Genomic DNA, 21,336 nt, shown 5'->3' on the forward strand with positions numbered 1-21,336 from the left:
GGAAAAGACGTGGTTGGCCATCATCAAGTATTTGCCCTTTTCCCCACTGTAGTGCGATCTCAGAGTTGGTATATTTAGTTAGGGATCAGTGGGCTGGCAGCTGTTTTTTTCCCCGGGAGACTTTTTGCTTAACCTAGCATTCGCTTAATGGAGCTTTCACTTAATACAGTTCAAGTAATAGCAATTCACTCTAAGTATTCACTCAAATGATATAGGCCCCTTAACTTTAGATGGAGAAACAAATATCTTCAGACACATAGGTCAGGGTCAGGGTTAACACATATTCTGCTAATGTCAACTTTGTGCAAGTCTTGTTACATATTAACCCACAGAATATTCGGTATTTATTTTGCTCTCCCATTGAAGGTGAAAATAATATGCTTTTCAGAATAGTACCCTGGAAAAGAAATCAATGACACAAGATGAAATGTTAATGTGCATCATGGGTATAAATTGGTAAGATAATAAGTTTCACTAAAAAATGCATGACAAGTAGCTGGACATGCATGTATGTATTTTTTTACCACAAGGTCCAATTGACAGATCCTTTTTATGGTGTAAATTAAAGGATTGGTGATTGTAAATGCTGGTTCAAGAAAAGCAGTGTTGCTATGAATTCATGGGTGCAAGTGATTGCTTAGCCTGTACACCTTGGGTGAATGAGCAAAGTTATTTCCTGTATCCAACAAACATTAAATTCTTCTTTAAAAAAGAACTGGGTATCTTTTTTTTTTCACAGCTCTGACCATCTATCCTCCCATGCATGATGAATCATGTATTGTCGAGCCATTCTCCACTCAGAGTCAAAACAATTCTTTCTCTTCCTCATGAAGTGTTCGGTCAGAAAATGCATTACAGCAGTCAAACTGTGTAGATTCTCCTGAATATTCTTTTCAACAATATCCTTTAAAAAATTATCAGACTTAAGAAAAAATGCCACCCTCTCTCTTATGATCACTTTTAACACAAAAGTCACATCTGAATTTTGTCCGTGCATGTGTCTCATATGAAATGTATTATCATTTAAACCAAAAGTGAACTAAAGGCAGTCAATATATTTGTTAAATGTACTAAAAATGCCCCCATGTGTTATATAATTAGATAACTGCCATAATTTATTAAACCACAAAAGACAGTTTTCTTTTTATAGATGAGCAAAACTGGTCCCTTACCTTGTTCTGAATCAAACACTTCCACTGTGTTGACAAAATGAGGCCGAGAGTAGAAGTTATGGGGTCCCGGCTGCTGAAGACCACCTAAACTGAAGAAAAATTTTTCTGTCATTGCGCAGCTAGCAAAGGCTCGACGACTAGGAATGCAAGGGTACCGAGTCCAGCTCTTAACCTCCAAGTCGAACCCTTCAAATGCAGTAACAGGAAGTTTTCCTTGTCTACCTCCTACAATGAAAGACAGAGCATAAAACAAGATAACTATAACTATGGAGTAATGGACTTTACACAGCCATGACTAACATAAACTTCCAAGCAGAGATATTCTGTATGCATTAGATATCCCTTTCAGTGCTATCACTACCACTGCATTTTTTCTTAAGACATACACTTAAACAAATCTGAACATCTGAACAGTTAAAATGTAAAGTTTATTGGTGGTAAGGATGTAGTCTTATGCAGATGTGCTGGAAATCTTGTAAGTTTTGTAAGTCTTAAGGCAGAAATTCTGATTAATCTGATGAAGGCCTGCCCCTAAATTAAGTCATTTCCTAAACAACTCTCTTTGTGCTCTACCTTTACTCTCTGCCCCTACCAACCTTTATCAAAAGTATTTTTGGGGGCGGGGCCATAAAAAGTTTAACCATAGATCATTCTAGTTTTTTTAATGATGGATAGGTTCATAGTTTCATAGGTAGGTACTAGGCTATCGGCCCAAGGGCCTATCCTAGCCAACAAGGTTCCCTGGCTTTTGCCACCCAAGAAGGATATTTTCCTGTGCCCCTGTCAAGCAGAGCCACAGAGGTGATACCCGGGTTGAATTTCCTATTTCCCATACACTCATTAAGATTTTTCTTGAAGAGTGCTAGTGAGGAACTCTGCTTGACATGGATAGGTAGCTTGTTCCAGAGTATGGGAAGTCTCTGGGACAGGAATCTATCCCTCCAGCATGTTCTGTTTATTGTGGTGATGAGGTTAAGGTCCCTGGAGTGTGTAGCTCGGAGGGATTGGGATTTATTCATAAATAACAGAAAGAAATGAGTGATCTCAGTAAAAGCTAATCCTACCACGTTCACATGCAGTATGAATGGTCATGCTATGTCCAGCTGAAGCTAAAACTGGATGAACACATCTGTTCAGCATTTGTCGTCCCCCCCCCCCAAAAAAAAAAAAGAAAAAAAATAATTTTTCCAGTAGGGCAAATCCCTTGTACCATCTATTTTTGGATCATTTTCTATCCCACCCACATCCACTCACACACTGTGGAGAAAATGAAAAAGTCTTAAAAAAGTAAATCATTGTCAGCACTCAAAAACAGCACTGGCATTCATTTTCTATGAGGATAAACATGCACTGAGTTGTAACACATCTGAATGTGATCAGCTAGTTGCCACTTCATGCATTTATCACTCATCTAGTTGTTGGGAAACTGAACAAACTGTCTGAGCAGCACTCCACTCTTACTTATATTTTACCCTTTCTCTACCTGTTATGACACACTGATGTTTTGCTAAATACAATAGTCAGCAAATGTTAGACAAAAACAGACTGATACTTAACACTGTATAATAAGGGGAGGGGATCACTGATACAGTCTGTATTTAGAAAATGAATCCCTTCATGTCCACTGCTGGATAGTAACACCTAAGAGTCACAGAACGCTTCTGCCAGAGATAAACTTGACAACAGCCTTACCAAGTACATGCAATGATCATGGACATTACAGCCCCAATACTCTGAAAGTATACACTGCTCTACAGCCTGGCAAACTTCTAGAAAAAAGGCAGATGAATGCAAAAATTAGGCCACACTCCACACAAATCAAAATCACAAAGAGGATGTCCTTGAAGATTTCACAGATGGTGTCCTCAACCACATTTCCTGACAACTAACATCATATAATATGTTCTTCAGAAAGCACTTGTGCAGTTTTGGGCATGGAGGTGACATTTATATTTGCTGACAATGTATATAGACATATTTAATAAATACAAAACAAAATTCACAGCAGCTTCCAAATAAAACTTGTTTTCGTTTTAAACATCACTTCCTCAGATCAGATGTTTAAAACAAAAACGTATGGTGGAGCATTAATGTGCTGTGTTTCTGTGGAATAAAGTGAACTGAAGTGTGCTGAGCCATTTGTGGGTTTTTTCACAATTTTCTAAGCTTGCCCTGCTCAGGGCTTTATTGTTTTGCCTGAAAAGCTGATTTATTTTGTGGATTACATACTTAATAAATGTTACTGTTCAGTTCAGCATGTTAGAAAGATTTTTAACACACCCACGCTTTTAGTATTCCCTCTACATTCAGTTTTCCAGCACTAAATTTGTTTCATTAGTTCTCAAACTTGAGGCATATATTATTCTTGTAATTTTATCGATGTAATACTTAATTGCACAAGAAAGTTGCTAAGATGCAGAGTGTGATCCATACACAATATGCAGCTACTCGGTAGAATACAGTGAGACTGGAACACGTATACACAGTCATACACCGAGTTAGACGCACACAAGGGGGATGAGTTCTTGCCATTATTTTTTTGGTTTCAGTTTGACTTAAGTCTACACTGATACCTCTAAAACATACATGCCCGCTTCTCTATCTCTCTATATACACTGACTGGATTTCTTTAAATTGCTGATGAACTTTCATCAACAACAAACATGTCTAATAAGTTCATTGGTGAACAGAAACAACTAACAAAAATCCCACTTAAAATAAACAAAAAAATTACTTTTACATAAGGGACTTCCACCTCATACCCCTGGAATTAAATATACTAACTCCATGATCACACAACTGCAGTGAAATAGGATAACTCCTGAAATTATATTACAGTCAAACTGTTGCAGTTTGACTGTAATATAATCACAAAAAGAGAGCATGAGCCGAAGAATCAACTCTTGAGTGCAATATAATTCAACCACTATAACCATGAGGTTTTGGCCTGATATATATATATATATATATATATATATATATATATATATATATATATAAATATAAACAGAGAGAGAGAGACAGATCGATTAGTTATACTTTCATGACACAGTAATGAAGGAAATGCTTCCTGGAGGTGCATCTACTGAAAAAAAGCCTTACTGAAACACAAACTCACTGAACTTTTCAAAAATGTGTTTTTGAAGGAGGACACACTCCTCTGCAACCCCATTTGAGGGGCTGTGTTCCCCTCACAAACTTAAATATACCATCTCTGAGATTGCACAGTACCAAAGAAAGTGGAAAATTTCCCTATCAATGGTATTCAGTGATCTCACAAAAACTCAGTTCTCCTGATCATTCTTTTCAAAATGCATTCCTGACCAATGAGTTTACAGAATGCGTACCAGCAGAATGATGTGCGGTGAAAAGGAGTGCTTCCATACACACACACAGATAGATAACTAGATGGATAGAACAAAAACAAGAATTTCTCTGAATGTAGAGTGACTGGCGAGCCGTCAGTTTATATCCTGCTGAACAAAGTATGCAACAGCATATTTTCAGATTTCATTGGCCCACACACAGATGCATTTGAAGACCAAGTTTCAGTTAGATAGCACGTGACCATAACAGCTGGTTCTACTACTCAGTAAGGAGTTAAAGTGCTTAAGTACAGTGAGTGAATTTATGCTGAAGCCTCACCTGAAAACATATGGATCCTGATTTGAACTAAGCATGTCTATATGCAAACAGTTTGACTCCATGCTTCTCAAAGTTTCCCAAGCCAGTACATGCAATATGTTTTAAACTGTGCAATGTCATCCCAAAGTACTCATACAGGGCATGCAGAAAGGCTGGGATTCAAAGAAATTTAGCACATTGCACAGCACAGAATAGCATACATAGCAACTGTTTTACAAGATGTTGGCAATTCATGACACTGCACAGCAGTACAAGGGGAGAAATAGCATGGTATGAAGTGCATGCTATTGATCACAAAATGATGTGGAAATGAGGAATCCCATACAAATCATGTACATGGGTTATGCAAATGATAGCAGTATACATGCCAAAGCAATAAAGAAATGTATAAAACAGGTACACCGTGCAGCTGCAAAAACCTCTTCTGAACACTGAGGATTTTTGGTGTATAGGGAGATGGAAAGACTAGGAGAAGTAGAAGCTATTGCAGAGCAACAGTGGTTAGTGGCTGCTAACAGGCCCACTGCCCATGATGATGTATGCCACAGCCATCCACACCACTGCAGACAGTACCATCATTGCCTTACATACCATTACATCACAGACCAGCAGATGGCAGATCACTACCCTGTGGACAGAAGACCATATGTGATTTAGCACAACTATGTAGCCAATACGTGGGATCAATAGAGATGTGAATGGCACAGTGGTACATTGGTAGCATTGTTGCTACACAGCAAGAGGCTCTCTGGTTCGATTCTTGACTGGAGTGCCTACTGCGTGGAGTCTGCATGTCCTCCCTGCATTCATGTGGGTTTCCTCTGGATGCTCCAGCTTCCTCCCATGTTTCAAAGATATGTATCTAGAGTGTTTCTCCCTGGGCTTCCACTGAAAATTGGCTTCATTCCAAGTTGGACTTTCCCGGTAAACAAATGTTAAATAAAATAAATGTTGTAGATTGCCATTCACAGTGAAGACAATGGTATCTGCAGTATTAACCACCTTATGGGTGATTATCCCTGCATGGGACACATGAGGGATATTGCTGAACGTTGCCTTGTATAACTTCCACCACTTCTTCAACATCATGCTGCAATATTTGGAGGAACATACCTGGTTCTCCAGGACTACAAAGGGCAGAATCACTGCTATGTAGGCATTTTACCTCATTGCCACTTCCTGAGATCTTTGAAATCAGTTCACAGGGACTGATGTACATCAACACAAAGGGCTTCCATCTCCTCAACTTCCAGGTAGTGTGGAATACACAGGGTATTATACATAATCTGTCATGCAGATTCCATGATTCACTTGTATGACACATGTCATACATATACTAACAGTTCATGCTGAAGGGACTTCTCACAGGGTCATCTAGCCAGAAGGATTGTTTACTATGGTATGCACAGACTTGGAGCAATGAATGATGACCCCTATCTAGAACCCCAGACTACATCAGAGATGATGTACAACACAGCACATGCAGAAACATGCAATGTCTCAGAGCGGCTCCCCATCAGAAAACTGAAAGCTCAAAAGACTGAAAAATCAAAACATCTAAAACTCATAATATTGAAAATGGAATTTGCCCTTTCTCCAGTGTTGTGTGATCTTGGAGTTAGTATATATAATTAGCAGGGGTGTGGGGGTGCAGGGGGGCTTGCCCCCTGCATTAGAAATATTTTTGATATTTTGAGTTTTAATATTTTGATTTTCAGTCTTTTGAACTTTTGATCTTCTGACATAGACCCACAGCAAAATATCTGTGGTGTGCTTGCATTGTTTCATAATACTGTACTTTAGAAATTTCTATTGCAGAAGGGGGAACTATCCCAGTAGTACACACCTTAGCAGTAGGACCAGCAACTGAAGTGATAGCTATAGAGTCCACAGATGAACAGATAACAGTAGCACCGTATGCAAGGCAGATGCAGGTGTAACACATAATGCCACTGACAGAGAAGTGACATTTGGTTCACACTAATGGGTCATGACACAGATGACATAGAATAAAATGATTAATGCTTTATCACACCTAGGCTATGCAATGCAGTGAAAGGAATGGCCACACTGTGCATCAGACATAACCATAAATATGCAAGTTAGTGGGGTGAGCAAGTTACAGCCATCATCATACTCAAGTGGTTGCAGAATATAATGAAAGGTGACAGGATGTCATCAGTTAGGGAAATGCTGTTGTGGTACTTTGCCCAGGCCAGAACCCATGTTGTTTAGAGGAGAACAGGTGGTAATGCTGGATATGGTTGGACAGTTAGGTGTAGACTATCTTTTTAAAATGTTTGTTCCGTATTGGGAGGAGGATGGATATTGGAAGGAAATGAGATATATCTTCTGTGATGCTTTGCTTTGGTGGGGGGGGGGGGGGTTAATTAGAACAGTTTTCCAAATCTGCAGCATAATGCTGTGAGACAGATTATACATGTGGGTGACAGGAAGACATAAATGCTGTCTGCAGTGATTTATGAACCAGGGATTTATGTTGTCAGATCCAGAAGGGATATCAGTGGAATTATTTTCAAGTAGAATAGAGACATTTAAACAAAAACAGACCACAGACAAACTCAGACCACATAGGCTTTAATATACCAACAAAAACTCCTTACACCTGAATGCTTTCTTCTTGAATTACAGACTTCATCAGAGTGTGAGGGCTTATAAAAAACACAAGTATAAAGCAGCAGACAATTATAATCAACCAATCAGAGAAAATGTCCAATGGCAATAGCCAATTGGAAAGAACAATTTAAAGTACAATTGAATTACAATAAAAATCAATACTGTGGAAGTATGATAAAAATACAATGAAAAAACAGAAACAATGTGTATTATCAGACAGTGAACTGTACCTAGAATAAATACATGCAAAATATAAAATATGAAATATAAAACAAGAAGTATAAAATATGAAAAGTGAATGTGAAGAAATCTGGAGTGTGTCATGCAAAGTAGAGCCACAATCTGATGCAGAAATGTGGATGTTGAAAAATGTGTAGGTATATACACGGTTCTACCTCACATAACCGAAACACCAAAACACCGACAACGCAATCACCGAAACCACATAACCGACAGTACAAAAACACGAAATTCCACATGCCCGACAACGAAATAACCGACGGTACACAAACACGAAACCTCATACACTTCACACACCACAATCAACAAACAAAACACATTCCCCATCCAAAAACCACATACGCAACACAAGCACACCAAAATCCCTACAAACCCACACTAAACCTCACATACACAACTACCTACAACCCTAACCCAAACCCTAACCCTAAGGTCCGTCACTACGACACTTACCTGGCCCGCTCCTAACCCTAACTCACTTATCCCCCTAACCCAAACACAATCACTACCGCACACTTACCTGACCCGCTCCCTAACCCTAACTCACTTATCCCGCCCCTAACCCAAACACAATCACTACCGCACACTTACCTGACCCGCTCCCTAACCCTAACTCACTTAACCCACCCCTATCCCCACAGACCGTCAATATCCACACTTACCTTACTCGCACCCTAACGTCCGTCACTACCGCATACTTACACAGCCTTTCCCCATGTCGGCATCCTCGGCGTCGGTGCTTTCATTCATCGGGTCGGTCTTCTCCACTGTCGATCTTCTGGGTCCCGTCGTGTCGGTCTTCTCAGCTGTCGATCTTCTGGTGCTCTCGGTTTTTGTGTCGATGTTCCGGCGTGTCGTTGAAGTGAGGTAGAACCATATACACATATGCCCATATGCTGTTGCCCACAAATACAACAGAATAATTTCTTGTCCAGGGAAGGTTAACTGTAATACTATACATTTAGTGTATTTAGCTATTTGTTCCTCGTGTGCTGCATTCTATGTTGGCAAAACAAAGATAAGGTTGAGAGATAGGATTAGTGAACTAGTTTATGACATTAATGGAAAAGAATGACTAATGAATCATTCTCAGACATGTTCCAATTTTAAGAAATTTTCCTTTTTTTGCTATTGATAGAGTCCGCGTGACTCCATTAACTGGGGATCTTGAATCAAATTTGGATTACAAAGAATTATGCTGACAATTGAGGCTTAATGCTACTCATGTGCCTGGTATTAATGTTTCTATTTCTAGTCTTTTAAAAATAAAAGCAGCCATGCTTTAATAATCTTTTTGTATTATCAATTTTAACATAATTGTTTTTTACACCTTTTATACATTTCTTATACATCCATTATTCTGCAAACTTGTATTTTACCATGTTCTTGTTTGGCTAGGGGCTTTATCAGTTTTTTTATTTATTTAGTATTTATTCTTCAGGATTCACTTTTAATATTTAATATTTTTTATTTTATATTTCATATTTTATATTTTGCATGTATTTATTCTAGGTACAGTTCACTGTCTGATAGTACACATCGTTTCTGCTTTTTCATTGTATTTTCATCTTACTTTCACAGTACTGAGTTTTATTGTAATTCAATTGTACTTTAAATCATACTTTCTGAATGGTTATTGCCATTGGATATTTTCTCTGATTGGTTGATTGTAACTGACTGCTGCTATATAATTGTGTTTTTTATAAGCCCTCAAACTCTGATGAAGTCTTTAATTCAAGACAAAAGTGCTCAGGAATAAGGAGTTTTTGCTGATGTACATTCCAAGTTCACTGGCAGTCTGTTTTTCTTTATTTTACTAGTATAGTGTGTGTATTTGTTTGTTTAGAATAGTGACTTCTCTGGCATATATGCATTTGAAATGGAAGCGGAGAATGAATGGTGGTGGGGTGGGTCATGCATGATCTGTGGGAGGTGGGGAGTTTTATTGGTGGGAGAGTGCTAAATTATTTATGGAAATCTTCCGGAGAAAGTTTTTGCTGCACCACATTGAATGGTGTTTGCAGACAGTGTATCATGTAGAGGTTTTCTTCCTGTAAGTATGTAAACCTCTTTCTAAAAGTGTCTCGGAGGAATGCAGTAGGGCACTTTGTTCTTTGTTTGGAGATTTCCTTTGTGCATTCTCATGGATTTCTTGGCTAGGTTATGCAAGACTATAAAGGAGGTGCGGTTGTCTGTTGCAGGGGTCTGTTTCCATTTCCATTTCTATTCCAGAACTTTTCCTCTGTGTAGCTCATGCATGTCTCTGAATCGCAAATCAGCTCCATAGCACTACTAAAGTGCAACAGTAAAGTAGTATTAGCACTATGGAAAAAATTTCATTGAGTACCAGCAAATATTTACCAACTCCCTGGCAAGTCTGGGATAATAGGTTAAGTGTAAGCACTTCTACAAGACATAATTTAAAGTCTTGGGTTTGATTCCTTCACTCCAAACCTGTATACAGTAAGTCTCTGAAGAATTTCATAATTAACAACACAGTATTTCTGGGTTGCCTCCTATAATAAGGCTGTCAGACCTTGTGAATCTTCATTGGCTGCAAACTTTAATTAAAAATTAGTGCAGGTATGGAACGTTTGCAGTTATCAAAGAAACAATGCTTCAAGCTTAGAGAGGTATGAAAGTAGCAGTATATTTTAATATATTTTAATTATTATTGTATGTGCATTAGTCTTACTGTCATTCAGACTATGTATTCATTGTTATGTCTTGCATGGGGACCAAAGCAACATAATTTTGTTCAGATTGCACGGATGTGTACACACTGATCGACAATAAAGTTTACTTTGACTTTTCAATGTTCCTTTGCATTCATTTTTTAAATCCTATTTATTAAAAAAAAATCCAGACAATACGTAATACTTTTAAGTAAAACTGTATAAGGAGAAAAACATAAACCAAAATGAAGCATTTTAAGAATCTAAAACTGTACATCAGTGTATTACTGGGAAAACATCAGGTGAAACAGGCATACATAAAATATACCTGCTTTTATAAACAACGGAAATGTTCCCAAAGAGTTAGTCAGCCCCAACCACAGTAAAAATGTTTCCCCACATATATTTAGGTTTATTATAAAGAATTTGTATACTGTAGATCATTTACTCTCCATTCCAAAACAAAGAAAGCATGGAATGTTGATCATGGATTGTCTGCAATGAAGGCAGCTGTTAAATTTTGCTGGCAAGAATATTGTTGATTTAAAATTCTGTACATAATAAGTAACAAAGGCCTTTATTATAGCCTGAAACTTAATTGTATAACCACCAAAGAAAATTAGAGATCTGTTCATACATAGAATATCAAGTTAGATGCAGGCTTCCCCGTTGCCAATAAGCAGCTGTAATCAAGTCTGTGAACACTGTTTTAAGTTTCTTAATTCATTTACATACACATGGAGAATATGATAATCACTAGAATTTTTTCATGTTGCTTTATTTTGTATTTGGTTCAACTTTAATTTAATGCCCTAGTGAAATCATTCAGAGTAAAGACAGAAGAGATGTTTGTGTTGCCTTAGCTTTTCTGAGTCTTACCATTAATTTATTTATGAGAAAATCATTTTTGGACTAACTTAGGGTAGACTTAATAGAAAATTTGCATAGTAAGCCTTTTGCATAGCTCTTGGCAATCTGCGGGTTCTGCAAATTCTTAGATATTCATTGATTCAGAACCATAACTATCGTGCGGTGAAGGTGGTAGCTCTGTTAGGCATCAGGTGTCAGAGGGTGTGATCATGTGACCATTAATATTGAAGTGGAGTATCGATACTTCATTCAATACTGCAATTTGTTAGTGATGGAATGCCAGCATTCCTTCACTTAAATCATTTAAAGGCTCATGTGGCCATTAAGTTGTTTAAATACTTAAGCAGATGAGTGAGGATGTGTCTGAAGATTGGAAAGATATTTTTTCTTTTTTTGGAGAGGAACTCTTTCTTTGTTTTTTTTTTCTTCAACATTAGTTTGAGATGGCATCAATCTGAGACAGCCGATTAACCTGGCTACTGCTCTACGCTGAGTAGCCTTCAGTGACTTATGCAGTGCAGTATGTAGTGCATGGAAATACTCCCTAAATTCATGAAAATAATGTAGGACAAAAAATACAAACAAAATGAGTGAATTGTGTAAGTTAATTAAAGGGAACAAAACAAAAACGTGACTCTTAGATGTCAGTGAATCTGCTTCTGTACCTCATTGTTTGCCATTAAACAAAGAGAAAGCATGCTGAAAATGATAATGCGGCATCTTTTAGTCACATGCACATTTTCTTTAGTGTACACTCAGCAACATGTAATTACTATGCCACACCAGTACTGAATTATACATCTCTGCAGGCTTTGGACTCAGAAATGATACAGACAGTAGCTGACATAGCATGTCCTGGTTGAAGGCCAGCTAGTGGATCACTACAGGATGGATAAGGATAGCGTCAGGAGCTTGGTCAGTGTAATTCATCCATGTGATGAACCTATGGGAAAGAATGGTCCTCCTGTATGTGCTGATACCAAGGTATGTATAGATGTTTCAGTCTTAACTACAGAAACCTTTCAGCATCCTATGTGTCCACTTTGGATATTTTGCAAGCATGTGCCTCGGGTGTACTGCATACAATCCTAGATATCATGCTGCTGCTGTATATGAAAGACCATATATGGTTTCCAAGGACGACAGATGAGCGGAAGTCAGCATCTACAGTACTGCACCCCTCCCCCCACTCTGTTGGGTGATATGGATTACATTCATGTGACAATAATTGTTCTACCTACCCCACAGCTACAAAGTCATGGCAATAAGAAATGCTGAACTACCAGATATATTGTGATATACAGAGAATTATTTTCTGAGGCTGTATGTGGGGAGGGGGCTCACCATGATACTTTACATGATTCCCAGATTATACCTGACCTGCATGTTTGCTTTTAGCATGATGAGTTCCCACGAGACCTCCTAGTTGGCAAGCACTGGTACAAGGGGTAGAAAAATGGTGACATATACCCACAGTACGTGAATATCCAAAATCCAGTCCCTAAAGCCAGCTTTTATGCATTGCATTTTGCAGGGTATGCTGGCTACTCTCTTGAATGCTGGTTCATGACATTAGTGTGCAGCCACAGTGTTATGGTAGAATTGTATTATAGCACTGTTTATGCACATAAACACAACATAAGTGAATGTGTGTTTTAAGATGATGAAGGCATTGCTTCATTGTCTGAATACATCTGGGGAGGGGGTCTCTAAAGTACTCCCCTGAGAAATCCAGCAGAATGTTTGCAGCAGCCATAGAAGGTAATGATGTTTATCACCCAAGTGATGTACAATCAGGAGCAGAAGCTCTGGCAATTTGTCAACCTTTGGTTGACATATATGAGACATTTCTTTCACAAAGTGACAGTGTTACACACTCTCGCCATGATGCATGCAGTACTCCTATGCAGTGCATGGTTTGCTCCCACTGTACATCACATGACATTCATACAGCAATAATGTTATACAAGATGTGTGCCGTGCTCTTAGTAACTAGGATGGTTGCTGCATGGTTTGCTCCCACTGTACATCACATGACATTTATACAGCAATAATGTTATACAGGATGCATGCCATGCTCTTATAACTGGGCTGTTCACTGCATGGTTTGCTCCCATTGTGCATCACATGTGACTTTAGTACAACACAGAGAGGAGGTTGTTGTGGATCACATTTCTCACTCTTTACACAGAGGAAAGGGGACACAATATGCTTGTCAGACAAACTGGATAAGAGAAACATGTTACCTAAGGTGCATTTACTGTAAAGGACAAATTATGTCAGTGATTGTTTCTTCTTGTGACAGGGATGTAGTGTCACTGAATGACCTTGATCTGGTGTAATTTTACTCTATTGAGGGGCAGACCTGGAGACATCCCATGGTGGGGTGTTGTGCTACTTTGTAGTTTGGATCTGCTTGGAACTCACCCTTTTGAGGTTTGATATGAAGCATTAAATACTCATTGCTACCCATGTCGAGGGTGGGTACATCTTCTGACAACTTTTGGGCATATCCCTGCAAAAGGCCATGTACACACCCATCCTGTATCTGCATCCTACCTAGGTCATAGAGAGCACTGCCATTCTGGGCAGATGTGATAGCTCTGACAATCCTACATATGGAAGCACTCAGAGAGCTGCTTATTGCCACCACAGACCTCATATGACAAGCCATTCTGCAGCATCTGGGCTCCAGATTCATATAGAACTCATGACAATCATCTTCATAAATGACACAAAATTGACTTGCCATCTCCACTGATGACTTTGTTTGTCAGCAGACTGTATTGGATGACACTTTTTCACATCTGATGATTTATCCCTAGTGCTGTGTACATTTCAGAAGACAGCTGAGAGCTGTAGTGGCATGCAGTACTCTAGGGACATTGTTGTGTGGTGAGTTTGTTCATAGATGAAGCAGTGCACACCTTTAAAGCTGTTCCAGGTACAGCGGGAGCACTTGTGAGGTTCTTGTCCATGAGAAGTCCATCCCTCACAAATGATGTTCTATCAACCAGTATAGTTACACGATGCTTAGCATATCTAACTGTACATACACCCTCTGGGGAGAGGGTAGCTCTCCACCCAGTAGTGACACAGACATAACTTTCACTGTGTTGTCAGACTATGACATGTATTTATATACCGGAGTATCATTGCCAGGTTTTGCAGAGGTGCTGGCATCAGTCTTTTGCCCTGCATTGACCATTTTTACTGTTGCCAATCCGTGCCTCTCTCTGTGAATGCATAACATACAGAACATCACAATGAATGCATTAATGTATGCTACAAAGATACACGTGTGACATGCAGGGTTATGTTGGAAATGCATCATGCTCCTTGCTACTCAGTGTTGCCTTCTCTTGGGGTTATACTCTTGATGTGCCTGTGAAAATAAATTGTGCATTGTGTCTACTTTCTTATGATGCAACTAACACCACCATCACCAGCTATACATACTGTTGTATGTTACTCTTCCAGCGACACCAGAAACTCCTCCACATCTGTCATTCTTGTGGAGCTTGGCCGGTCAGCAGCTGTGGTGAATCTCTTAGTCACAATCTTCTATGCCTTCTGCTTGGCAATGCTGAATGTATTGTCATGTGATGGTGACACTGGGTCAGTATATGGTTCTGACCTCTCACTACATCAATGTCCTGCAGCACAGACTACCACACCTGATTTCTCAGAGTTTGGTCTGCATTCCCATCTAACCATTGCACATAGGTCACGTTGCCTGACTCCATGAATCAGAATGCTGAAATTCTCAAGGCTCTTTCTGCCTTGACCAGCAGACATGATGACTCTTGTTTAGACATTAGAAATATGTTAATACAGTTTTTGATTGATAAGTGGACAGGTACTGCCAATTCCATTTCACAGAGGCACATATTTACTGTATGCAAGACCTATAAGGTGTATTGCAATACAAAATAATATATTTTCCCAGCGGTTATTCTGTAAAATGGTCTGCTGACAGGGCAAGGTAAAGTCCCCACCTCCAAAGCAGATTATTTGTAGCTGTAGTCTCCAAAATATTTAGACAACCACACAGCCACATAGAGTGATTACTGCAGGGAATTGTAGATATGCTGATGTGGCAAGCTCCAAATATTAGGAAACCAGAGAGACATGAAGACCCTGTTATCATCTATATGGGATAACCAGCTGGTAATGGTTCTCCGTTGGTTGTCCTCCAGGCAACATTGCTAGCTCACCTGCAGCTGACATCTCATTCTCTCAACTGCCTAGTGTGTCCCTCTTCCTAGTGTATCATGTCCCATATCTTGTGACTGTTATTGTTATCTATCCATCACCATTTGTCCACCCTTTGTATCTATATGACCATCCATTGTCAACCCAACATTGTATGTGCTCAAAATCAGAATTTATGTAAATATGAAATAATGTGCAATTATCAGAGTACTCACATTGGCGCAGATATAGAAAGATACTGCAAAGATAATCCATAATGGAATCAATACCTTCCTCCTCCCCCAAAACTGTTATACCAGAAACTGGCAAAATCTTTTCATGACTGGAATTCTTACAGCTGTCAGATGAGTCAATGGGTCGCCATTTAACTGTATCTGTTTCAAGCAATTCTGTACCCAATTCTGTATTCATCAAGGAAGACAAAGTTATCAATGTCTGTATGTTAATGGCAATGTACAACAGTCTGTAGCTAACACAGCCAAGGTAGCTTGAATCTTAGATACCAAGTAAGCTAACTGGAAACAACAGGTTTATAGGATGCATTTGTAGCACAGAAGTATTATCCATCCAATAACTAGAGACCTTTCAGTATACACTGTCAATATCCCAGTCTAGATCCAAATTATATGAACTGGTAAGACTGAGAGACAGTCAACAGAAGGAGAAAGTGAATTGCTGTACAGCTGTTAAGAGATTGGCCGTGATGCAGAAACTTCAAGTGAGATAGACAGTGTTAGTGAAATAACTAGGCTAGAACAAGCACTCACAACCTTACCATCCATAGTCTTGTAAGGTTATAAAGGTAAAGGGTCCCTCCCACGATAAGAAACAAAATCACCCCCGTATCTTAGATAAGAGATCTGTGGGTATTGTCCCTTTATGCTGAGTCAGTATATCTTTACTTGGGGGCATGTGTTTTGAGAGTGTTCTGCCATCCAACAATTTTGGTTTCAGTTTTAGGATGGGAACAATCAAATCTACAAAGAAATACCAAAACAGTGTCAGTTTTTAGTGATCTAAGGGATTTTACATAGGTACAGATCCCCACCCCTTTTGTTAATGCATAATGATCTTAGCTGTGAACTAATCTCTTAATATATTGGAAATACCTCCCCAGATTGTGGATTGCTGGTATATCTTCTGCCAAATTTATCAGGGTGAATTAGCAATTCTGTGCATGGGCTAAATTCTTGGCTAGACTTATAAGGGCCTCAGGGCCAATAATCTGGTAACATCCTATGATCCTATGATTACTAAAAGAAAAGGTAAGGGAAGTATTTTTTGATAAATGGGAATCATGTAGGCCCTTATTATACATATGCCTCTCAGGCGCTTTTAAGTTTATACTAAACCTGATTTATGTTTTGTCTGGCTGTTATTGTGCATGCTGTTTCCTACTCTGGGAATGCCATATGTATTACTGTATGTAGGAGGTTGATAAAACTCTCTGTTATTAGTTTTGACTTTTTCTTGGTTTACCTTGGTAAATCTTTTTGTTTACTTAGGTTTTGTTACATATTTTTCTTTTTTATCAGATTCATCATATATACAATTATTTGTTTAAAAATATTATTGAATTTCTTAATGTTTAAATGCTAAAAATGTTATCTTACCTCTTTACTAACACATCACACATAGGTTCATAGGTAGTTACTAGGCTATCTTCCTGAGGGCATTTATAAGCCTAGCCAGTGTGTGTCGGCTATTACCGCCCCGTTGATTAATTAACTGAGCCTCAGTCAAGAAGAGCCAATGAAGTGATCCCAGGGGTGTATTCTCTGTTACCCATCCACTCATCAAGGTTTATTTTGAAGAGTGTTAGTGAGAGGCTCTGCCTAATGTAGTTAGGAATTTTGTTCCAAAGCATGGGGAGTCTCTGTGACAGGAATCTATCCCTCCAGCATGTTCTATTTATTGTTGTGGCGATGTTTAGCTCACTAGAGTGAGTGGCTCACAGTGGCTTGGATTTCTTTAGGTGGAGCATGTCCATCAATAAAAGTAAATACATATTCAAGTAATGGATCATAGATTAGCACTAGGCTAACTCTCCTAGTGGGCCATTTTAAGTGTAGCCAATTACCCCATGTGAGAATCAAACCCGCACCTTGTATATGAAAGGAAAACACCTTAACCATTATACTAACCTCCCACATAAATTAGGAAGTCCTTCTATATTGCACAGCTTATAAACAAAGGGATTTTTGTCTAGTTCTAGGGATATCATTGACCCTTTACTCAAAACTCATTAGGCCAATCATTATGTATAATGCCCCCTTTGACATATATATGCCCACATACATGCAACAACTGGAATGCCCACAGAGATACCCTAATAAAAGGATACAAGGCCTAAACAATATGTCCTACATGGACCAAATGAAAGCTGTCACTATACTCGGTATCCTTCAGACTGCTAAGAGGTAACCTGTGTCTGGCATACAAGGCATCCTCTGACCCAGTACTGATAGATTCACTGCACATCACCAAGTCAAATGGAATCAGAAATCCTCAGTCTAGGGATCAAAACCTCTTCTGCAACATCAAAAGAATAGTTTTGAGGGACAGGTAGATCTCGCAAAGGATACGACTACTCTGAAACAGACTCCCCATCCATGTAAAACAAACTCATCCCTGTCCATATTCAAATTTAACCTGGATCTACTGATGGGAAACAGAAAATTTACTCCAGGACTGTACCTGTACTACTAATGGATAGAGGCAGTTCCTAAATGTTTTATCTCTTGCATGGTTTTACTCAAATTAGCTATGTTAGGATCTTAGTTATTCTTATTAGGGGTAATATATATTTATTGAGCATGGGATGGATAAGACCAGTCTAACACTAAATGTGATAGGTTGATTCAAGCACCAAAAGAGAAACTGGCTAGGCTTTAAATGGCCCACAAGGGCAACTTACCTAGTTTGTTTGTGTCTTTCGGCTTTTCCCGGTTAGGGGTCGCCACAGAGGAACTCTGGTCCGCTAATGATTGGCAGTTGATTTTTACGTACCGGCTTGCCAGGCCTGATGCACAACCTTCAACGAAGGTACGCCCATTCACGCATGTCTCCACGCAGAAGACGCTCTAGCTGAGAATCGAACCGGACAGCGTCTTACTGTAAGGTGACAACGCTACTGCAGCACCACCACCGCGGTATCTTACCTATAAACCTATGACTCTGTTCTGTATATTAGTTATTCAGTTTGAGATTTGTTATACTGCTTTGATTATGATTACCCTTTCCTTGTTTGAAAATCAATAAATAAATTTATGCAAAAAATAATGTTGTTTCTTTCGGCTTTTTCCTGGTTAGGGGTCGCCACAGTGGAAGTCCAGTCAGCTAATGATTTGCAGTTGATTTTTACGTGCCGAGTTACCAGCCCTGACGCACAACCTTCAACGAAGGTATGCCCATTCACGCATGTCTCCACGCAGAAGACGCTCTAGCTGAGAATCGAACCAGACAGCGTCTTACTGTGAGGCGACAACGCTACCACAGCACCACCACCACAGAAAAAATAATAATAAATAAATAAAATCAGAGACATCCTGTGGCAAAGCATTCTTCTCACCTGATATTCCCCTACAGTGATAACAACGTGGGATTGAGGCATGACTTTGTTTCATACCTGACAGTGTGCAATTCCCAGATACTGACACGCAGACTGTGAGAAGATCCTTGACTACAGTGACACTGAGAAAGCATCTCAAAGCATATGTGAGTTCTGAATATACACAATTTATTTTATATTCCGTGCAATTTCTCACAGAGTAAAAACTTTAATGCAAAGTTCTAATTGTGATACTGATATTTTCCTGTTTAGGCATTTATTTTCATTCAAATTAAGAAAATGATGTTATTATTGTACCAGAGTGAGTGGCAGATTATTGTAAATGGAATGACTATTTACCAGTGCTGAATGTTTGCTTTCAGACCATTGACAGTGTTGCATTTGATGTAGTGGATTAATGGGACAATAGTGGTGAGAGAAGGAAATGGCTTGAGAAGCAACACTTCATCACACACTGTGAATTCACGCTCATGTAAAATAAGATGAAATATTTCTTGTGCTCTTGTTCGGCTATTACTTCCTAGTACTGGGTATTAGAGAATAGCTGTAAAAGAATCAAGGACCAGTAGTAGGGTTGCATTAGTGCGTAATGGAGTGATTTGATAGCAAGGCGTGGAGCAGGAGATGGCTAGTGAAATAGTATGTCATGCATAGCGACATTGTAATAATAGAAAATAAGCTGAAATGTCCTTCTTGCCTATATTTACCTATTTTAAGTAATGGGTATCAGAGGACTATGCTTTTCCCCATGATCATTTGTTTTTACAATCAACTATCTTTCCTTTAAGAAAACAGCAATTGTAAAGTAAAAGTATGTGAACTCCTTCCACATGGAAATAAATCCATCAATGATATTGCATTTATGTAAAATAATGTGAAATATTTTTACTTACATTTGGTATTTAATTCTCACCATTTGATAATACAGAATAGTGCTTGTCAAAAATCAAGCGCATAATATTTGTTGTAATGAAAAGAATCTGTTCATTGTTGGCAAATTAACAATGTGTGATCTCCTATATCCACATGCATGCAGTACACCAAAGAATAGTTACAGTTATATAAAATAAACAGAAAAAAATCTTGTTTTATGTGGCTATTATCATAGAACATAACAGAATTTTAACATAATCAGGAGCATGATATGGCATGGATATGTTGCTTCTTCAAGATTAAGATTTTTACAAGTGGATGTCTGCAAAAGAATTAATGTAGCTTTCAGATTATAGTTGTTACTAGGTCCCAACTTCCAATATCCTCATACAAACACTGCATCAAATGAGTTTTACAATAATGCCAAATAAGCTGAAGTATCTGTCTTGGTTATTACTTCTTAGCATTGGGTATCACAAAATAACACTTGAGAAAGAATTAAGACTATAACAATGTATTCAATTACTTCTCACTGATCACCATTTTTTCATAAGTACAGCTATGCACTGGAATTAATACAGCCTCTGTGTAAAAATGTTTTGTTTTACTGCCTCTATGTAAACATCAACTGCAAAAAAGAATGTTTGATCTCCTATAACTGCATGCAATGTATGCATCAAATGACATTGTAATTATGCAAACTAAAGTGAAGTGTTCCTGCTTATATTTGCCTATTAATGTTCAATTTCAGGGAACACTAATGAGCACTTTTCAAAGACTGGGGACCATAGCATTGCATGTACCTTCCCATGATCATCTTGTTTTTGCACAGTAGAAGTACTAAGCCTCTGAATGTTGTAGTACAAAGCAAGAATATGTGACATCATGTATTTATATGTAGGGTACCAAGTAATTCATGCAAAATAAACTAAAATATTCCTCTTACTTATATTTGACTGTCACTTCTCACAGTCAGATGTTACAAAATAGCTATTGTCAAATAATCTTACCATGAGGTTACTTGGGTTGCTTTCTTATAATCGTCTTTTTACAGGCACATTAGCATTGCAGTGTACTAAATGGTATCCGCGGCTGAGTAACAAACAGAGATACTCACCTCATTTGTATGTAGCACTTATTTATTACTATTGGGTGTCATGGAGTAGCAGTGTTAAATAATCAAGGCCATGATGCTTTATATGACTTTCCCATGAGCAGCTCTTTTTTCCAAGGACATTTGAGAAGAAGACTTAATACAATCTCCAGCTGCTGTAGTTTACTAGACCCTCATACAGGCATGAATTGCAAAGCAGGAATATGTAAGTTCCTACATAAAAATGAAAAGTGTGCAACAAATGAGTTTTTCCATCACAAAAAATAATGTGTAATATTCTTCTTTATATTTGGCTATAATGTCTTATTATTGAAAATTACAGAA

General features: G+C 38.5%; 1 protein-coding gene across 1 annotated transcript in view; it reads right to left on the reverse strand.

The window, feature by feature from the left end:
• Positions 1–344: 344 nt before the first annotated feature.
• The window catches only part of KLHDC8B (kelch domain containing 8B), a 1,966,070-nt gene continuing 1,945,078 nt past the window's right edge, over positions 345–21,336 (reverse strand). Inside the window, exons 4-5 of the mRNA XM_044078490.1 lie at positions 1,173–1,397; positions 345–397 (exon numbers count right to left, since the gene is read on the reverse strand). Coding sequence (XP_043934425.1) covers positions 345–397; positions 1,173–1,397 — 278 coding nt within the window. The remainder of the gene's footprint in view (positions 398–1,172; positions 1,398–21,336) is intronic.

Source organism: Protopterus annectens, chromosome 7.part1, assembly GCF_019279795.1.
Source record: "Protopterus annectens isolate FY-2018-M chromosome 7.part1, PAN1.0, whole genome shotgun sequence".
Classification (NCBI taxonomy): Eukaryota; Metazoa; Chordata; order Ceratodontiformes; family Protopteridae; genus Protopterus; species Protopterus annectens.